This window comes from Liolophura sinensis, chromosome 7, assembly GCF_032854445.1.
Source record: "Liolophura sinensis isolate JHLJ2023 chromosome 7, CUHK_Ljap_v2, whole genome shotgun sequence".
NCBI lineage: Eukaryota > Metazoa > Mollusca > Polyplacophora > Chitonida > Chitonidae > Liolophura > Liolophura sinensis.
In genome coordinates this window covers 41,477,274-41,493,005 of record NC_088301.1, presented here as the reverse complement: position 1 = coordinate 41,493,005, position 15,732 = coordinate 41,477,274, and the positions used below count along the sequence as shown (strand labels likewise).

At 35.3% G+C, this 15,732-nt stretch overlaps 1 protein-coding gene across 1 annotated transcript; it reads right to left on the bottom strand.

Annotated features, from left to right (window-relative positions):
• Nucleotides 1-42: 42 nt before the first annotated feature.
• Nucleotides 43-15,725, bottom strand: LOC135471332 (leucine-rich repeat-containing protein 74B-like). Its single transcript, XM_064750524.1, has 17 exons — nt 15,582-15,725; nt 14,459-14,849; nt 13,570-13,764; nt 12,343-12,405; nt 11,699-11,808; nt 11,370-11,477; nt 11,047-11,140; nt 10,432-10,562; nt 9,758-9,844; nt 9,283-9,398; nt 8,917-8,995; nt 8,606-8,695; nt 8,136-8,150; nt 6,354-6,458; nt 5,639-5,797; nt 5,366-5,427; nt 43-4,348 (listed from the first exon to the last, which is right to left on the bottom strand). Exons 1-17 carry the CDS (start codon nt 15,642-15,644, stop codon nt 4,315-4,317), a joined length of 1,902 nt encoding a protein of 633 aa, XP_064606594.1. The 5' UTR covers nt 15,645-15,725; the 3' UTR covers nt 43-4,314.
• Between the last annotated feature and the right edge of the window lie 7 nt (nt 15,726-15,732).

Here is a 15,732-nt window from a genome sequence, read left to right as displayed (position 1 = left end):
AAAGGCACGAAAAGACACAGCGTCCAGACTAAAGCAGTTGAATCATGGTTCTCTATGCCTAGCAAGAGGCACTGTTTATTTGTTACACATAATATAAAACCAAAAAAAACACACACATTTAATTGTTTTCTGACAAAAAATGCTTGAGTAATACCGGAAGTTAATTACATAGAAGTATGCAACCTCCCTATAGCCAGTCTCCACAACACATTACACATGTTACGTCATCTGTAGAAGCTTGAGCAACCTAGTGGAGAAACAGGTCAACCTCTTGAGTGGAAATTGTGAACTGAATCATAGGAAATCTAATGTAAACAGCTCCTACAAGAAATGGTCACACATTGAAACCGAAACTCTGAATTTAAAATCTATGATTTCGCTAATCATTGTTGCTTTACAGTTAAGAACCAATTGTCTCTTTTTAAATTTTGAAATAACTCTAAAACAGTTACTTTCAAAGACATTGTTGTCCTTTTACAAAACTCTCCGTCGCAATTTTTTTTACGTTTATTTCAAAACAACAGCATTTGGAACATTTTTCCCACCATGCATCAAACATTTTTCAAACTTTTTCTGCACAATAGAGAAAAAAATCCATGTCTGCGCAGATACATCACGTAATGTGTTAGAGATCAAAGAAAAGTGTAAGTTGTGAGACTAGCTGTGTGTGTAAGGAAGTTGCATACTTCTAGATAATGGATTTCTGGTGATACTAACAACCCAATAATTAAAAGTAACAATTATTATTTTTCACATTAGCTTCATTAGGCAGGCTATTTAACAACTAAAACAAGATTACATCTTTCAGGAACATCATGCATTAAATACTTGTACAAGGCAATAGAAAAGATTGTCTAAACAAATTTATCACAAATACAGATGTATAACGTAATTTTGATTTATAAATTTTGATTAACATTTTGAACATGTTACAAATGACATCTTAACAAATAAGTCAAATCCAGTAACATGTATTAAGCTTCATGTACATGACTCTGTGAAAAGTGCATTTTAACATCAAATAAAAAATAAGTAGATGTTTGGAAAAACACAGCTGTACTGTAGCTGATGAGATCAGTTACTGAGTAATAAGTGACTGAGTAAAAATAAAAGATTGCAAAGTACATGCAATCATAAACAAAAAATATGCTTTTTTCAATGTAAAATCAAGCTGAAACCCATACAATATAAATGTCTCTTCATTCAATGTGCATGGAAAGTTTTGCGCAGTTCAATAACAGAAAGCAGAAATAAAAGAATAACATGTATCACTGCTTGTATTGGCTGCACTTAATATGACTTAAAAGAGGTGAATCACAATGGGAAACTCTAGGGCGATCTAAACAGATGGCCTAAATGACAGTTGAAGGCATCGTTTTCTTCTGTGACTTTGCAGTGCGTGTGTACTTCATATATGTTTGGTGAGCACACATACACCGATAATTGCGACGTAATAAAGTAAAGAACAAATGAGTTCACAGTTTTGGACTGTCTTGATACAGACGGCAAAGAGTTTTACAAATTCCCCATTATATAGCCATGATGACCTTGAGCAGGTTTGAATCTGAACAGTTCATTAACAAAAACTTGGGGCAGCAAAATAGCAGGTTCACATCTTTCATGTAGGCCTACAATTGTACATGTAACATTATGAACTGTATAACCCATAATCAAAAATTAAAACAATGAAGAGCTTCAGAAAGTATTACGAAAATTTAACTACATTTAAAATATTTTTTAATGAAATAATTCTGAACAGCTGCGACATCCTGCACCAAGTCAATGTCGTCTTGACTCTGGCCCTTGTTAAGTGAAAGGTCCATATTAGAAGATATGACATCAAAAAATCTGATCTACTCGCCAGTGGTTAAGGATAGCCATGGTAAATGTCAAAAATTTACCCCAGCAACAAACAGACCTGAATAGTAAGTTCAGGGTACCATGCCAGTATCAGATGTAAGAACATCATGGAAATTGGGATGGAGGGTTTAAGCAGGTGAGAGTCCAGGGGCTGCATAGTCCCCAAAAACATGGATCATATAGAAAACTGGAGACATGTTCTGGGCAAATTTTGATTACTGAAATTACTATCCGAAGCCGGAAGTCCTTTAGGAGGAACGCCATGGGATTTGAGTGAGCTGAAGTAGAGGTATTACCTAAAATGAAATTGCATTTTCCGTCATGGAAATGGATGAACTGAGGAGACCAATCAGCAATTGGTACTCCATTGAGGTAACAATACTGTAACTGTACACAGCACAAAACAAATTTAGTCATGGTCTCAACACTGTTACTGATCTGTAACAATAATCATTGAAGTTGTTTTGGAATTCACAGACAAGGTGGGAGAAGACAGACAGCTACATGTTTTTAAAATTTTTAGAACAGATATTAGTAGTGCTAAAAGCAAAGCATTTCTTTCTAAGTTTTTTTTGGAAAAGCACAGATATGAATATGTTGTCCACTGGACGGACTAACCATATGAAAGAGAAAAAACAAAATATTCCTGCTACAGCTCCATGTATATTTCCAGATAGCATACTTAGATGGGTCCCATATGGGCATGGGTTTGTCCATGTATATCCCATGTGGGGCCCACAGCGGTAGAATATGGGAAAATTCCACTTATCTTCTCATTAAAAGCCCATATGGATCCCTTATGGGTAGCATGTGGGTAAAAAAATAACATTTTCCAACGTTCAGCCCATATTGAACCCACATAGGTAAACCCATTTAATTCCCACTTAACTTTGTGTATATGGGGCTCATGTTGGACCCATGCGGGTTTCACTTAGGCTACATATTATATTCACATTTGTGATGTTAATGATGTGGTTAGTGATCCACCAGCATTTACAGTTAAAACAATATCATGGGACGAATTGATTTACTGTAGAGTGCAATACTCAGCCATCTATTCATATGGGCCCCATGCTGGAATGCTATCTGGGTTGGCTAAAAAGAGCAGACAAGGTGTCCCAAAAATTAGAGGAATTAGGGTACATGGTTATTTAAATAGTGTGAGTTTAGACAGAACACCATAGGTTCTGAAAGCTGCTTTCATGTTGACACAAACCTTACATAATCCTTGTGGCAATAAACAATAGATGAGCTTGTGCATAATGATGAATAATATTACTTTACAGTGCAAAAGTACTGAGTGAAGAAGACAGTGGCGCACAGTATTCTACACTCCTTTAAAGACATACAGAAGCAACGCTGATTGGTTGAAAGTGGAGATAATGTTTTCTGGATTAATCTCTCCAGCTTTGGTCATGCATGAATGAAAGTCATAACAAGTATAAATATTTAAGACTTTTTTTACATATCACAAGTACTTATCACTGTAAAAATGTCTGTCACATAAAATCAAATGATTTTCATTTATCCTGGCCACATAAAAATGCCAGCCTTACATACTTTTAATTACCATATGGTTATCACAGATCTTTGTGGTGTAAAAATGTTTGTTGGGTAAAGATACATAAAAATATCACAGTTCAACACATGCATATATTTTAAATTTGTTTGTCTTGGAATAAATCATGTTAATACTCAAGTATCTACCACATACTGGTATTCACATGGTACCACACTATCCAAAATCACATACTTTCTTTCAAGACATTCAGCAAATTGCAAAACCAATACCACAACTTGCTCAATAACACAATAATTATTGCGTACTTTTAAGGTAGGCTAAATATAGAAGTGTTTGTAAAATTGTCGAAAGTCGTAAAAACTGTTCGTTACTTCTATATAAGGCATATCCTTTACATAAATTATGTTAAATTTTATAATCAATGTACAGATCTTCTCACCTATCTACTTATGGTAACAGGGACCCAGCAAAAGTTCGGCAGCCCTACTCAGATACTATTAAATGGATGTAAACATTTCTTTCTTGGTTCATTATAGACATTACATTAAAAATTGATACATTCTAACAATGTAGATGTTGTACTACAATCAATTTTTTATTGTAACAATGAATTGAAGTCCTACTTGACACCAACGCCAATATGCTGCCTATCGATTAGACCCCTCACAATACATCCAATACTAGTGGATGGGTATATTAACCACCTAGTGGTGACATTGTAACCTCTCCAGACCGTATCTAAAGAATCACAGTTTGATCCAGTTACACATTAACCACTGCAGTTTTACTTTATCCAAGCACATGGTCTTGTTTCTTTGACAAATCCATTGAACTAAATCCCATCAATTTATTCAGCTGAGAACTAAGAATGCAAATTTCTGTACTTTTTTCCATCCATGAAGTCATGAGAGTCCGTCCACTTTTGCTGATGTCTAATTTCCAAATACACTTCCATCTATGAGGCCACTGAGAAGGAGGAAAGATATTGTTACTGAAGATAGCTTCATATTCATGTTTAAAGTAAACATCTACAGAAAGGAATATTTCTAAGTCCAAGTATATTTTAATTATACACAGTTACTTGACAATTCTTTAACAAATATCAACTGCCAGGCAATAGGGCCACAAAGAATGACCTCCCTGTCACTCTCCGTTTAAAAGGTGCTTTTCTAGGAGTAAGGTTAGTATGGTTCCTGAAGTCAGATACATTACAAAGCTATCTGCCCTGCAATTGGTCATTTGTGTATAGTAACAAGTTCATAGCAGGGAAATATGTCAACAAAGTATGACCATGAAAACGTTGTTGTTAGGTCCTAATGCTATGATTGGATGTTGCAACGTCACAAAACTATGCACAAACAGAACAGAAACAGTAACATAAATTACTGTGTCAGAAACAATGATGCTAGGTAAGTGATGACTATGAATTTGTACTGTGCCTACCCCTACATCTGAAGCGATCAGCTCCAACTGACGTCAGGGGGAGGGAACGAGTCAGGGAGTAAGCTGAGAAAATCGTTTTGGAGTTACACTGGCATAAGCTAATTGAATATATAGCATTAAGACAGATTTTAATTTTGTAATCAATTTGGAAAGCCCGGGATAAACGTTATGTATTCCTTAATCCATTCAGAAGTAATTCAAGAATCTTAACACCCAATTAAATACAATAATTTTGTCAATGAAACTCCTGTCAAATATATATATTCTACCTAAGCTGAAAAACATCATAATTTAAAATCTCTCGAAACTACTGCGATTCTCAAAGGCTGACATCATGTTGTTTTTTAAAACATTCTTTTGCCTGTAAACTAGTTGCTATGTCGTGACATAACCCACTACATATTACATGCTTTAATTTGAATAGACAAGATCCCACTTCTCGAAGTATCACGCCTCAAAACCTAATCTCGCGTGACATAATGGTTGCTGTTGAGTAACAGGGAGGTAATTCACAGCAGGTGTACTTAAATATACCTGTACCTGTAATCAATGTTTCCATTCTTAAGTAGATCTCCTTCTTCTATGAGTAGATCAAGTTGTTTCTGGAAATATCATAAAAACATTTTAAAAAATTGCCTTTTAAAAGGTTAACATTTGCATAATTTCAAACATCTAAGTCCTAATTGTGTATTTCATTTATTCAATGGCAGCCAGTATTATTATTGCCATGACCACTACCTTTAAGTTTTGAGTAAGTAAATGAATAATTAATTAAACAATGTTTTCCAGTCTAACTAACTGCTGCAGACTTACATTTGTGAGCCGAAATCCTGCCTCTCGGAAAGCATGCTTCAACTCATCCACTGACACAACCCCCTCACGGCCTTTGTCCTGCTGCCTCAAAGTCAACTCTAGCAGAGACTGGTTACTCTGAAGGAAGCGGCGAAACAGTTTCACAACACTTCTGTGCGCCTGCAATGAATGGCAAGAATTCCAGTATATATTCTCTTAAGATGCAGTATGACTAATACGGGCATCAGGCAGAAGCTAACAAATTCATCAAACAGAAAACATTTGACGTCCCAAACCAATGAGTACCCGAACAAATCAAGAATTAAACTTAACAAGTACATGTGAACTGAACAAAAATAATAAATAATAAAAAAGTTTGCATACAAGTTTTTTTTAATTTACAAACTTAGAAGCTCTCAGAAAGCAAAAAGTTACATTTTATAAAACGTCTTTACAAATGTCATTGCATAGATATGGCCCTGGATATGTACATATGGGCATATTCAATTCTATAACACGCTTAAGCTGGCTCAGGTGGTTAAAGTGCTGACTATCTGTGACACAGTCAGAGGTTCAAATCCAGTTCTCATTGGTTCAGTTGCAGCTCTTTCAGGTGGATTGGATTTACTCTCGTATCCTACACCCATGAGCCTGACCAAATATCCCTGAAAAATTCTAGTACATACACATAAAGTAGTGCCACCTTACACTTCTACATCCAGGACAGATAACTCACCGTAAACCTCTGGTATCCAGTAACATCTCCATGAACAATGATTAGATTCTTCCTCTCCTCAAGCTCACAGATTTTGGCAAATATGGACGGAGTCACAACCACCTCCTGACAACATATTTAATCAACTTTCACTTCAATGACATTTAAAAGGTAATTTGATGTAATATTCAACATTTGTTAACATCTGTTCTTATACATACATGCCTATGACTTTATAACACAGCCCCTTGGCTTGACTACACATAAACATTCAAATGTACACGTTCCTTTGTACTCTATGTTAATTTTTACTCATTAGAATTATAAAATTAATTATAAAATTAACTAAGTTAAGGTAATATATTTTTCTCCTGAAAAAACATTTATGCGTACCAATCCAACAAATTAAAATGATTTTTTTTATAAAACAATACACACACTACCCAATGATGGGTATGAAAACAGTGTGAATTAACAACAAAACAGAACTGATCATTCGAAAGAGTAACTGTAACCAGCTAGGATCTGTGCATTCAACAAACAATGGTTGCCAGCATGTAGCTATTTAACACTATTCATTCAAAGCGAAAATAATCATTCTGAAAGGACTGCTTTTGTTTCACATGTCCACTACTATAAAGCTTAGGACAATATCTAGGTCTATGTTCAAGTCCACAACAGGTCTAATTTTGTTTTTGCCCTTTCTGTAGCTTAAGTGCTGATAACTGGATCAGACAGACACAAATTAAATTACACTTCTGGTTAACTAAACGCATTATTTTGATCAACTTAAAAATGGAAAAAAAATACACACTATGTATTAAGTCTATAGTATTTATAGTCTATAGATACAATAGTATTTGTATCACACCTTTATACTGTGGGGCAAGCCCTAAGGAAACTTAGTCTGCCTTGAATGTACCAGTGTATACATATAATTCTCAAACATCTCGTAACCAGAAGAAAACGCAATTATTTCAAGCTTATGTCCTGTGCCTGATGTCCTATAAGTGAGAAGCATATCATTGTTAAAATACATGTACGCCAATGGTCATGACAAAACAACTTTCAGTCAGCTAAAAACTAATGTCTAAAAGATTTTAACAGCTTTACAAATTAGAACACTTCGTCAATTATACATATATATATAGATATATATATATCCTAAATAACTTTTGGTTTTATCATCCTAGGTCATTTGCACATACTTGATAATTAGGATGCCACACGTCTAAAGCAAATGTGATAAATTCACCCATGATTTGACAAGATTTCAGAATAGGGTCAAGCAACCTGAACTGAGACAAAAGTATAATCATATTTTATTTATTGAGAGCAACTCTTCATCTGCCATTACAACTATATGAGAAATATCACATAACTTTACTGGCAAAGTTAACAATCTGTGTGAATAGTTACTGACCTCATCACCTGAGAAGGATTAACTCCAAGCAACATACATGTACCCCAACTGAGCAATGACATGTGGATGTAAGTTACTGTTAGTCTCAAATTGTACTTAATTGCCATCAAAATACATTTTCACACTTAAGCTGTAGTTAGTAGAAGTAAGCATGATATGGACATATATCCATCACCTGTTAAAGCTCAGCTCAACCTGATAATGAAATCTTTACACATAAGATAAAGCTTATCAATGACTTTTGCTCATAAGCACCTGTGTTGTAAAATATAGTGCTACAGGCACAATATTTTAATTTATTTCTTAATTATTTATTTATTTATTTATTAAGTCAAGCCCATCAACAGAAGCTAGAAGCTACGGGAACTGAAATCCCTTACCCTTAAAGCACACTTCTGTGAAATTGTCAGAACAAAATACAACACTTAGAGTAGGCAAATTGTTGGGCACTGAATCAAACTTCCTTGGAAATGAATTCTTAAAATACTGTGAATATAATCGAGCTGTGCAGCTGTCACAACAGATTTATTTATTTATTTATTTGACTGGAATTTTACTGCGTTCTTGCAAATATTTCACTCATACGACGGCGACCAGAATTATGATGTAAAGACCCAGGACCACACACAGGTTACTGACAGACCTTCCGACGTAGAGGAAGCCAGCATGAGATGGACTTGATCTCACAACAATAGCATCATTGAGAGGCTCCTGTGAGCATACTAACCACTGAGGCCCTCACATATTCATGATGGAGACAAGTATATAAACATGTGATCAGGACGTAGGCATAACCATAAAGTCAATGTTCATTCAGAATTTATTCTTTGAAGCCTCGTTTTGATGTTACCTCTACAGAGAGAAACTTGAGAGCTGGATGCACCACGGCTGCTTTCAGTAAAATCTCCAAACCTGCTTCTGTGACTGGGTTCAAGTTCAACTGTAAAGAAGCAAGATAATATCAGACTAAGCATGAGTAGGAAGCGTACATCTTGACAAAACAATTTAAAGCTCAAATCACTGTAACAGGCCTAACTAACCCACAATTCAAATTTTATCTCAACAACTGAATTTACTGACGAATAGCAGTGCTATTTTAATCATGGAAAGTCATCAGAACCTTCAGCACAATTTAAAAAACATAAAAATAATGAAACTTACCAAGAGAGTCTCAATGCCATAGTTCTTGCGGAGATAGGGGCAGAATTTCACCATTGCTCTGCTGTCCAGTCGGTTATTTCTAAAACGATATGCGAAAATCAATTACAAACACAGCCATTGTTCTTTTTTTTCTTTATAAATGTTGTTTTGCATAATTATGCTAACATCATTGAACTGTGGAAAAAATAACTCAACTGGTCTACTGGTAATATGAAAAAGCAGTCTTGGAATTCCAAGTAGCTGCCGGTCAAGAAATTTATATAAACATATTTTATTATATGTTCCAAGACTTGAAGAAATGTACTACTCATGCATGTGTTGAAACCTTTACTTCAGAAAGCATATGCATACTGCACATGTACTTACGTTAAGTCTAGAACCTTTAATTTGGTGTTCCCCTGTAAACCTTTGGCTAAGCCAGCAGCTCCGTGTGTACCAAGGCCATTCCAAGACAAATCGAACACTTCCAGAAACTTGTTTTTCTTCATAACAAATACAATGTATATGCTGTAAAATTTCAATCATGAATGTGGTTATGCCTGCTATTCACAGTATTTCACTTTCACTATAGTTATCAGCACAACAGCTCAATGGGTATGGGAGACAAAGCAGACCCAAAAAGTTTTTAACTTACCGCAAATCCTCCTGGAATAATGTTTTAGCAGAGTCAGCAGAAAGTGTATACAGTAAATTGCTAACATTCAGCTGACCAACAGCCAAAGCAACAAAACCTTTTTTAATAGATAAATCAAACAGTAGAATAATTTATTCTGTAAATTTACAAATTTGTAGAAATTTTTCACAGGGTATACCTGACAAAAGCTTCTAGGCAGATATTTACCACTAATGCAAGTCCAAATGCTCCTGCTCCTTTCTGCCTGATAGCGTTCCAGCTTAAGTCTAGTTCTGTCAGACCCTCATTGACAGCCTGGGTACAAAAACAAATGGAAATGTAACGTGTTGTATATCATCATACAAATGATACCTCTTAAACATTGAGAAAACAAGATACACTATTAATTGAACTGTTTAATTTCTAGGCAGATGTTTAACTTTCCTACTTTAGTTTGAACAAGTATTAATATAAAAATTTATGTAGGTGATGTTGGTAGATGTAAATGAAACGAAAAATCAGAGTTTCTCAAGTTTTTCACTGCTCCTGGCTGCAAATGAAAAGGATTTACAAACATAGTTGTTAGATGATAACTGGTATTTGGGGCACACAAGGATTTCATAACTTTTAACACTGCGCGCTTATGCATATGTTTTGTCAGTAATCAGGATGTATGCACCAGATTTAAATCAGTATTTTCTTAATTTTCTATGCTGATAGATTGTAAATAATTCTGGTTTCCATGCATTGTTTTCATTGGGTGTATTTACAGATTCACCCCACCCTCTAAAGTTCTCCCACCAATAAATGTTTCGCCTCGTGTCACATTAGGACATGACATAGACTTAATATGTAGTACAATAAACATTATACTTCACAAATCCTTTAATGACTGCACTTACAAGAGCGGCAGCTAACCATGTGGCACCAGATTCTCCTATTTCATTATGACTTAGATCCAGTGACATCAGAGATACATTGTGTTTCAACGCCTCAACAAATAAGTGGCAATCCAGGTCAGTGAGTTGATTACCTGAAACAAAAATGTAAAAAAAAAAAAAAATAAAAAAAAAAAAAAAAACTTGCATTAGAAAACACATAAACGAAGCAAGACAACATCATCAAAACACTATTGTACCACAGGTCACTGAAAAAAACAAAACACCAAGATCTATCTTAATACTGACTAATTTGATCTTACCAACAACTAGTAAAAATAAAATTATCACAGCCCATGCAAGACTCGGTTGTGTAGGGTTTGCAACATTTCCATTATGAATGCAGTAATATTTTGCAGACCATGGAATCACAAGCAACATACATATTTAAGTATTTCTTGGGCAATCATATTAAACACGTGCTTTTGATTGAATAGTTTACAAAATTTTGACTCATTTGCAATGGTTTAACAATCTAGATAAATGACAAAATCAGATGTGTGGATGCGTTTCATGGTAAATATGAAGTACACATATCTATTTTACAAAGCTCAAACTTACAGAGTTAGACTTACGTACCACTCAGTGACAGGGATCTGAGAGTTGTGTTGGTTTCCAGCATATCAGCAATAGCTCTAGCACCTTCAGTTTTAAGAAAATTATTTGATAAATTCTGGAAGAGACGAAAAAAAAAAAAATACATACACTAACATATTAATAAATTGTCAAGCTGAAGTGTTAACAAAGACACAGCATTTTAAATTATACATGATCAAGCTTTATCTAGTATATAGGGTTTCCCAGCAACAAGCACAAGAGAAGAAATACTGTGAATCTGTATAACTGCTTCTGTTGCATTAAAAGAGAGCAAATGTAGTGATGACACCTTTTTCAGAACTCACCAAACTGACAATAAACAGGTTCTTATTGACCATTTCTGCCAGATACCAAGCCCCACATCCTTCTATGTAATTGTCTGTCAGATCCAAGGTTTCTGTCACTGTATTTGTCTGAACACAAAATAAAAGAAGACAAAATGATTTTTACCCCCAGTGCCTTGTGAGACAGAATTTGAGACTTGAATCTAGCTTAAGATTAGCTCACAAAGTTTGCAAGAAATAGACGTATTTAAAGGTGTTTCTTATATTAAGAATGGCTGGAAACACTGGCATAACTGGATTGTGTTTGCCTATTGGAAGGTAGAATACTACACAACAAAAGCCTGTCCTACCTTTAAGGCTTCAGCAATGGGGATTGTTCTCTTTCCACCAAGGTAATGATGACGCATCCCTAAATGTCGGTCTCCAAGGTGACGTGCAATGTAAGACACTGGTACTATACCTGTCAATTTCAAACAATCACCTGTCAAAAACATGGCAATACCATAACCACTTGCTACCTTTTAGAAAATACCAGAAGTTACCAATACAATCTAAGGGTCTTATTCACATGCATGTTTTACTTTCTGCAAAACCACATCAACAATTAATGCATTTGCCCTAAAAATTCACAAGAAAATACATTTAAAAGGTAAATAAGGGTAATAAAATATTACTTTTGTGGTGAAACTCACATGTTTTAAACTGGATATCATCCTTCCTTCCAAACAAACTTTAAAACATCTTTCTAAGCTGAACACATCTCACAGAAACAGGCAAGGTGGGTAATTTCAAGATCAAATACAGCAATTATGTCACCAGATGTGCCATCATTTTACGCAGATAACAGCATTTTTTTCCCTTGGAACAAAATGAATTTGGACTTGACCATCTACAAAGTAAGATCATACTGTAAGCTTCTATAAAATGTCATGACATGCCACCATGCCATATATATTATATAATGTGTACATTATCAAATACATTGTGTACATACCTAATTTTTGGCATTCCTCTTCATAAATATATTGCCCTGTTGGGTCAATAGGTTTATCAGGAGCTGCAATGACACAAAACAGTAAGATAGTAAGATTTATATGACAAGATACACAAACTTATTTATTTTTATTTTTTTTCTGCTTTGGCTATATAAATACATCATCATGAAAACCTGAAACAGCTTCCTTAACCCTGCTATTACAAGAGTAGTTTTTTTCTCTCCACCAATAGAATTACAGTGTTTATTAACCTTGAAAATGTGATGTCATAGACAAGATTTCAATCACAGTATAACCAGGACTCCTCGGACAGACTCAAATTGGCAACATCTTCATAGTGCTGTCTCAACAGGAGGTGAAACACAACAATGTTGACACCCAATATGAAGACCCAACCAGTCACAGAATACAGACTGAAAGTCCTATCCCCTGATGATGAGCACAAAGAATAATATTTTAAGTTCTTTCAACAGGTATTTATCAGTGGTTGCAAATGTGACAGGTCATCACAATGATTATGAGGCGTTACCTCTCCTTCTTAGTTCTCTGCGCTCTCAAGTTTGAGCTGCTGATGTGGCAATAGTTCAGGGCTGCAAATGGCTGTTTGAAGTTGTAACCAGCATTATTCTGCCTGCCTTGGACGTCATGATGAGCAGTGAGGCTCCTTGAGGTACCCACCCCTGGTTACTTTCCATGTTTCACTGTCACTGGATAAATTTGCCCATGTACAGCAGCCATGATGATGTCTTTATTATTTTCTGCTATTTCCTCCACCAATGGACACAACTCGTTACACAAAGATTCATCACAATTAAGAACAAAGCCAGAATTTACCACAAAGGAGTCTTGTGAGAAAAGCACAAATGATGCATGAAGTCATTTATGTAATTGTCAATGCCAAGTTATCCCCACATTCCTCAGTAAAATTCATCATTCTGGAAGAAACTTCTAACACTTAAACATTCCTTATCATGTTCTGCTAATTAATGCATGACCTGACACCATACTGAACCCATGTCTCTTGCTTACAAGATGATTACTGTAGCCTCCTGGCCATCACAGTACAGTAAAACAGCATGCATGTCTGTGTACACAGTAGTCCAAAACAGGCATGGAAGACTAAAGCCTTATTGTGACTGCTTTTATACTTTAAAATCCAAATCTGTCCAAATTTTGCACATATACCAGGAGACTTTCGTCATCGGTTTGATTCATCATAAAGTTACCTTTGGGAAAATCATCTTCCAAATCGGTGTCAAACTCATCTGAATCAATATCAGGACCACTCAGCCATGTCTCAAATGAGAACTTCTTTGTAGGTTCTTGTTCTGATCCTAGGGGCTCCTCTGGGGGAGACACAACTATGGTGGTTATTGGCTGTGTCCAGGCTTCTTTACGTTCTGTTGTCACCGGTTTATGATCTAATACAAAGACAACAGCATAAATGTAACCAGAATTTTTCAACCTCTTCACACATCTGATTATTTTTCTGAGCTTCTCTATTCTGTGGTCCCAAAGAACAGTGAATTGTTTGTTTCTTCCTCATCAACATGCTACTTTTATTGTAAACCTTAAACTTAAACATGTAACAAATAAGTATGCTATATGTAAGCCAGATAATAAAACCTTGGTGTAATAATGTTTGGTTACACCTGAAAAGTGCTATTAGAGGATATAATATTAAGTCAACAAGTTAAAAATGTGTGATTATCACAGGTCATTAGCAAAATACCATACTTTTATTTAAGCTATAAATAGATGTGGCTTGATGCTGGCTTCCTCTCCTGTTGTATGTGAAAATGTCAGTATATATATTATAGTCATAATTCTGTCTAAACTTAAATACAAGTATTTATTCTGCCAATACCTGGAAGATATGAATCCATCCAATGTGAATTTATACTAATAATCAAATTACACATATGCATACTCATACAAGCTTAAAGATTGGGTTATACCAAACCAAATTCAAACAGAAAAGTGACCTATATATTTAGTATCCTTCATATCACACATATTCACATAGCAATCAACGTTTGCATATTATAATATTCACAAAGAAAAACCTTGTTATTAACTATAGAACAAATATGTGGTAATGTATATTTTTGAAACCTTTATCATGAGGAGAGTCTCGTAAAATATATGAAGAAAAGTCGAAATGTTGGGTGTTTATTTGACTGCTCCGCCTTGATGTGTCATCGCTACTCTTTGACGTGAAGTCAAAAAGATTAAGGCCCAATGATTCGTCAAGAGCCTCCTTTGGAGCCTGTTTCTGGTGAGATCTTCTTCTGCCTTTACGTTCTCTAGGTGTGGGTGGGGTCAATGAAATCTCCTCCTTCACTCGATGTACTATTTTTGTGCTGGGAGCAGTTCTAGGGCGGCCATATAATTCAGCACTTTCTTTCTGATTTTGTGAATCTTTTGATGGTAGTGCAGAATGAGGACGAACAGCTTGGAGACTGGCAGGTCCTATGCTGAAATATGCCAATTTGCCTCCCTTTATCTGCAAAACAATGTCAACAGTTCAATTTTAAATCATACATTTTTGAGTTCCAACAATTAACATTATAGAACAAAACAAGACCCTGAAGTATTGCAGATGTTCAAAAGTTTCATAACTGGTAACCAGATTCTGTAAATCTGTTCTAAACTTCATCCTGTAGGCCTACGTAAGTTCAAACCCATAAATTTTGGGGCTGTACGAAACTGCATGGCAACTAGATTTCACTAGAGTTAACTTACCTGATAGCTTAAGCAGCAGATCCATATCAAACAGTATGTCTAAATCTGAATTATTTAGATAGTATTCACAATATAGTATATAGACAGTATTATTACACATAAAATATATGTCCTAGGGTGCACTTGCACTTTCACAAAATTCTTACAAAGTTTTCGAAAATGACTTTTCTATAGGTTATGATCCATCAGGGGGAAGTCATTTGAAAGTTACAAGAAATTTTTTTAATTCAGAAATTAATGTCATATCGTACCTGCAGTTTTAACGGACATTGCATTCAGTTAAATGATTGTGCTATCAAGCAAAACACCAGTCTACAATCTGCTAAGTGAATGGCTATACTGACATACAGTATTAATGTAGGCTATCGTTATGCTTGTTAGATGTCAGTTTAGATTTTAAGTATAGGCCTACTGTACATATCATAAGCACAGTACCCTGTACGCCTACTTTATTCAAATAGAGAGCAATCAAAACTGAAGGGTTTTGTCTAACCTGCGTCATATCTCGCTTGGGTAGCGCAGCTACCCGACTTTGCCGGTTGCGCCTGGTTGACATCTCTCGCGCTGACAGGAATGAAATAACGTACTTTACCGCAAACCTGTACTAAGTCACAACTCGACATATTCAGTTTCCAATGTAAACT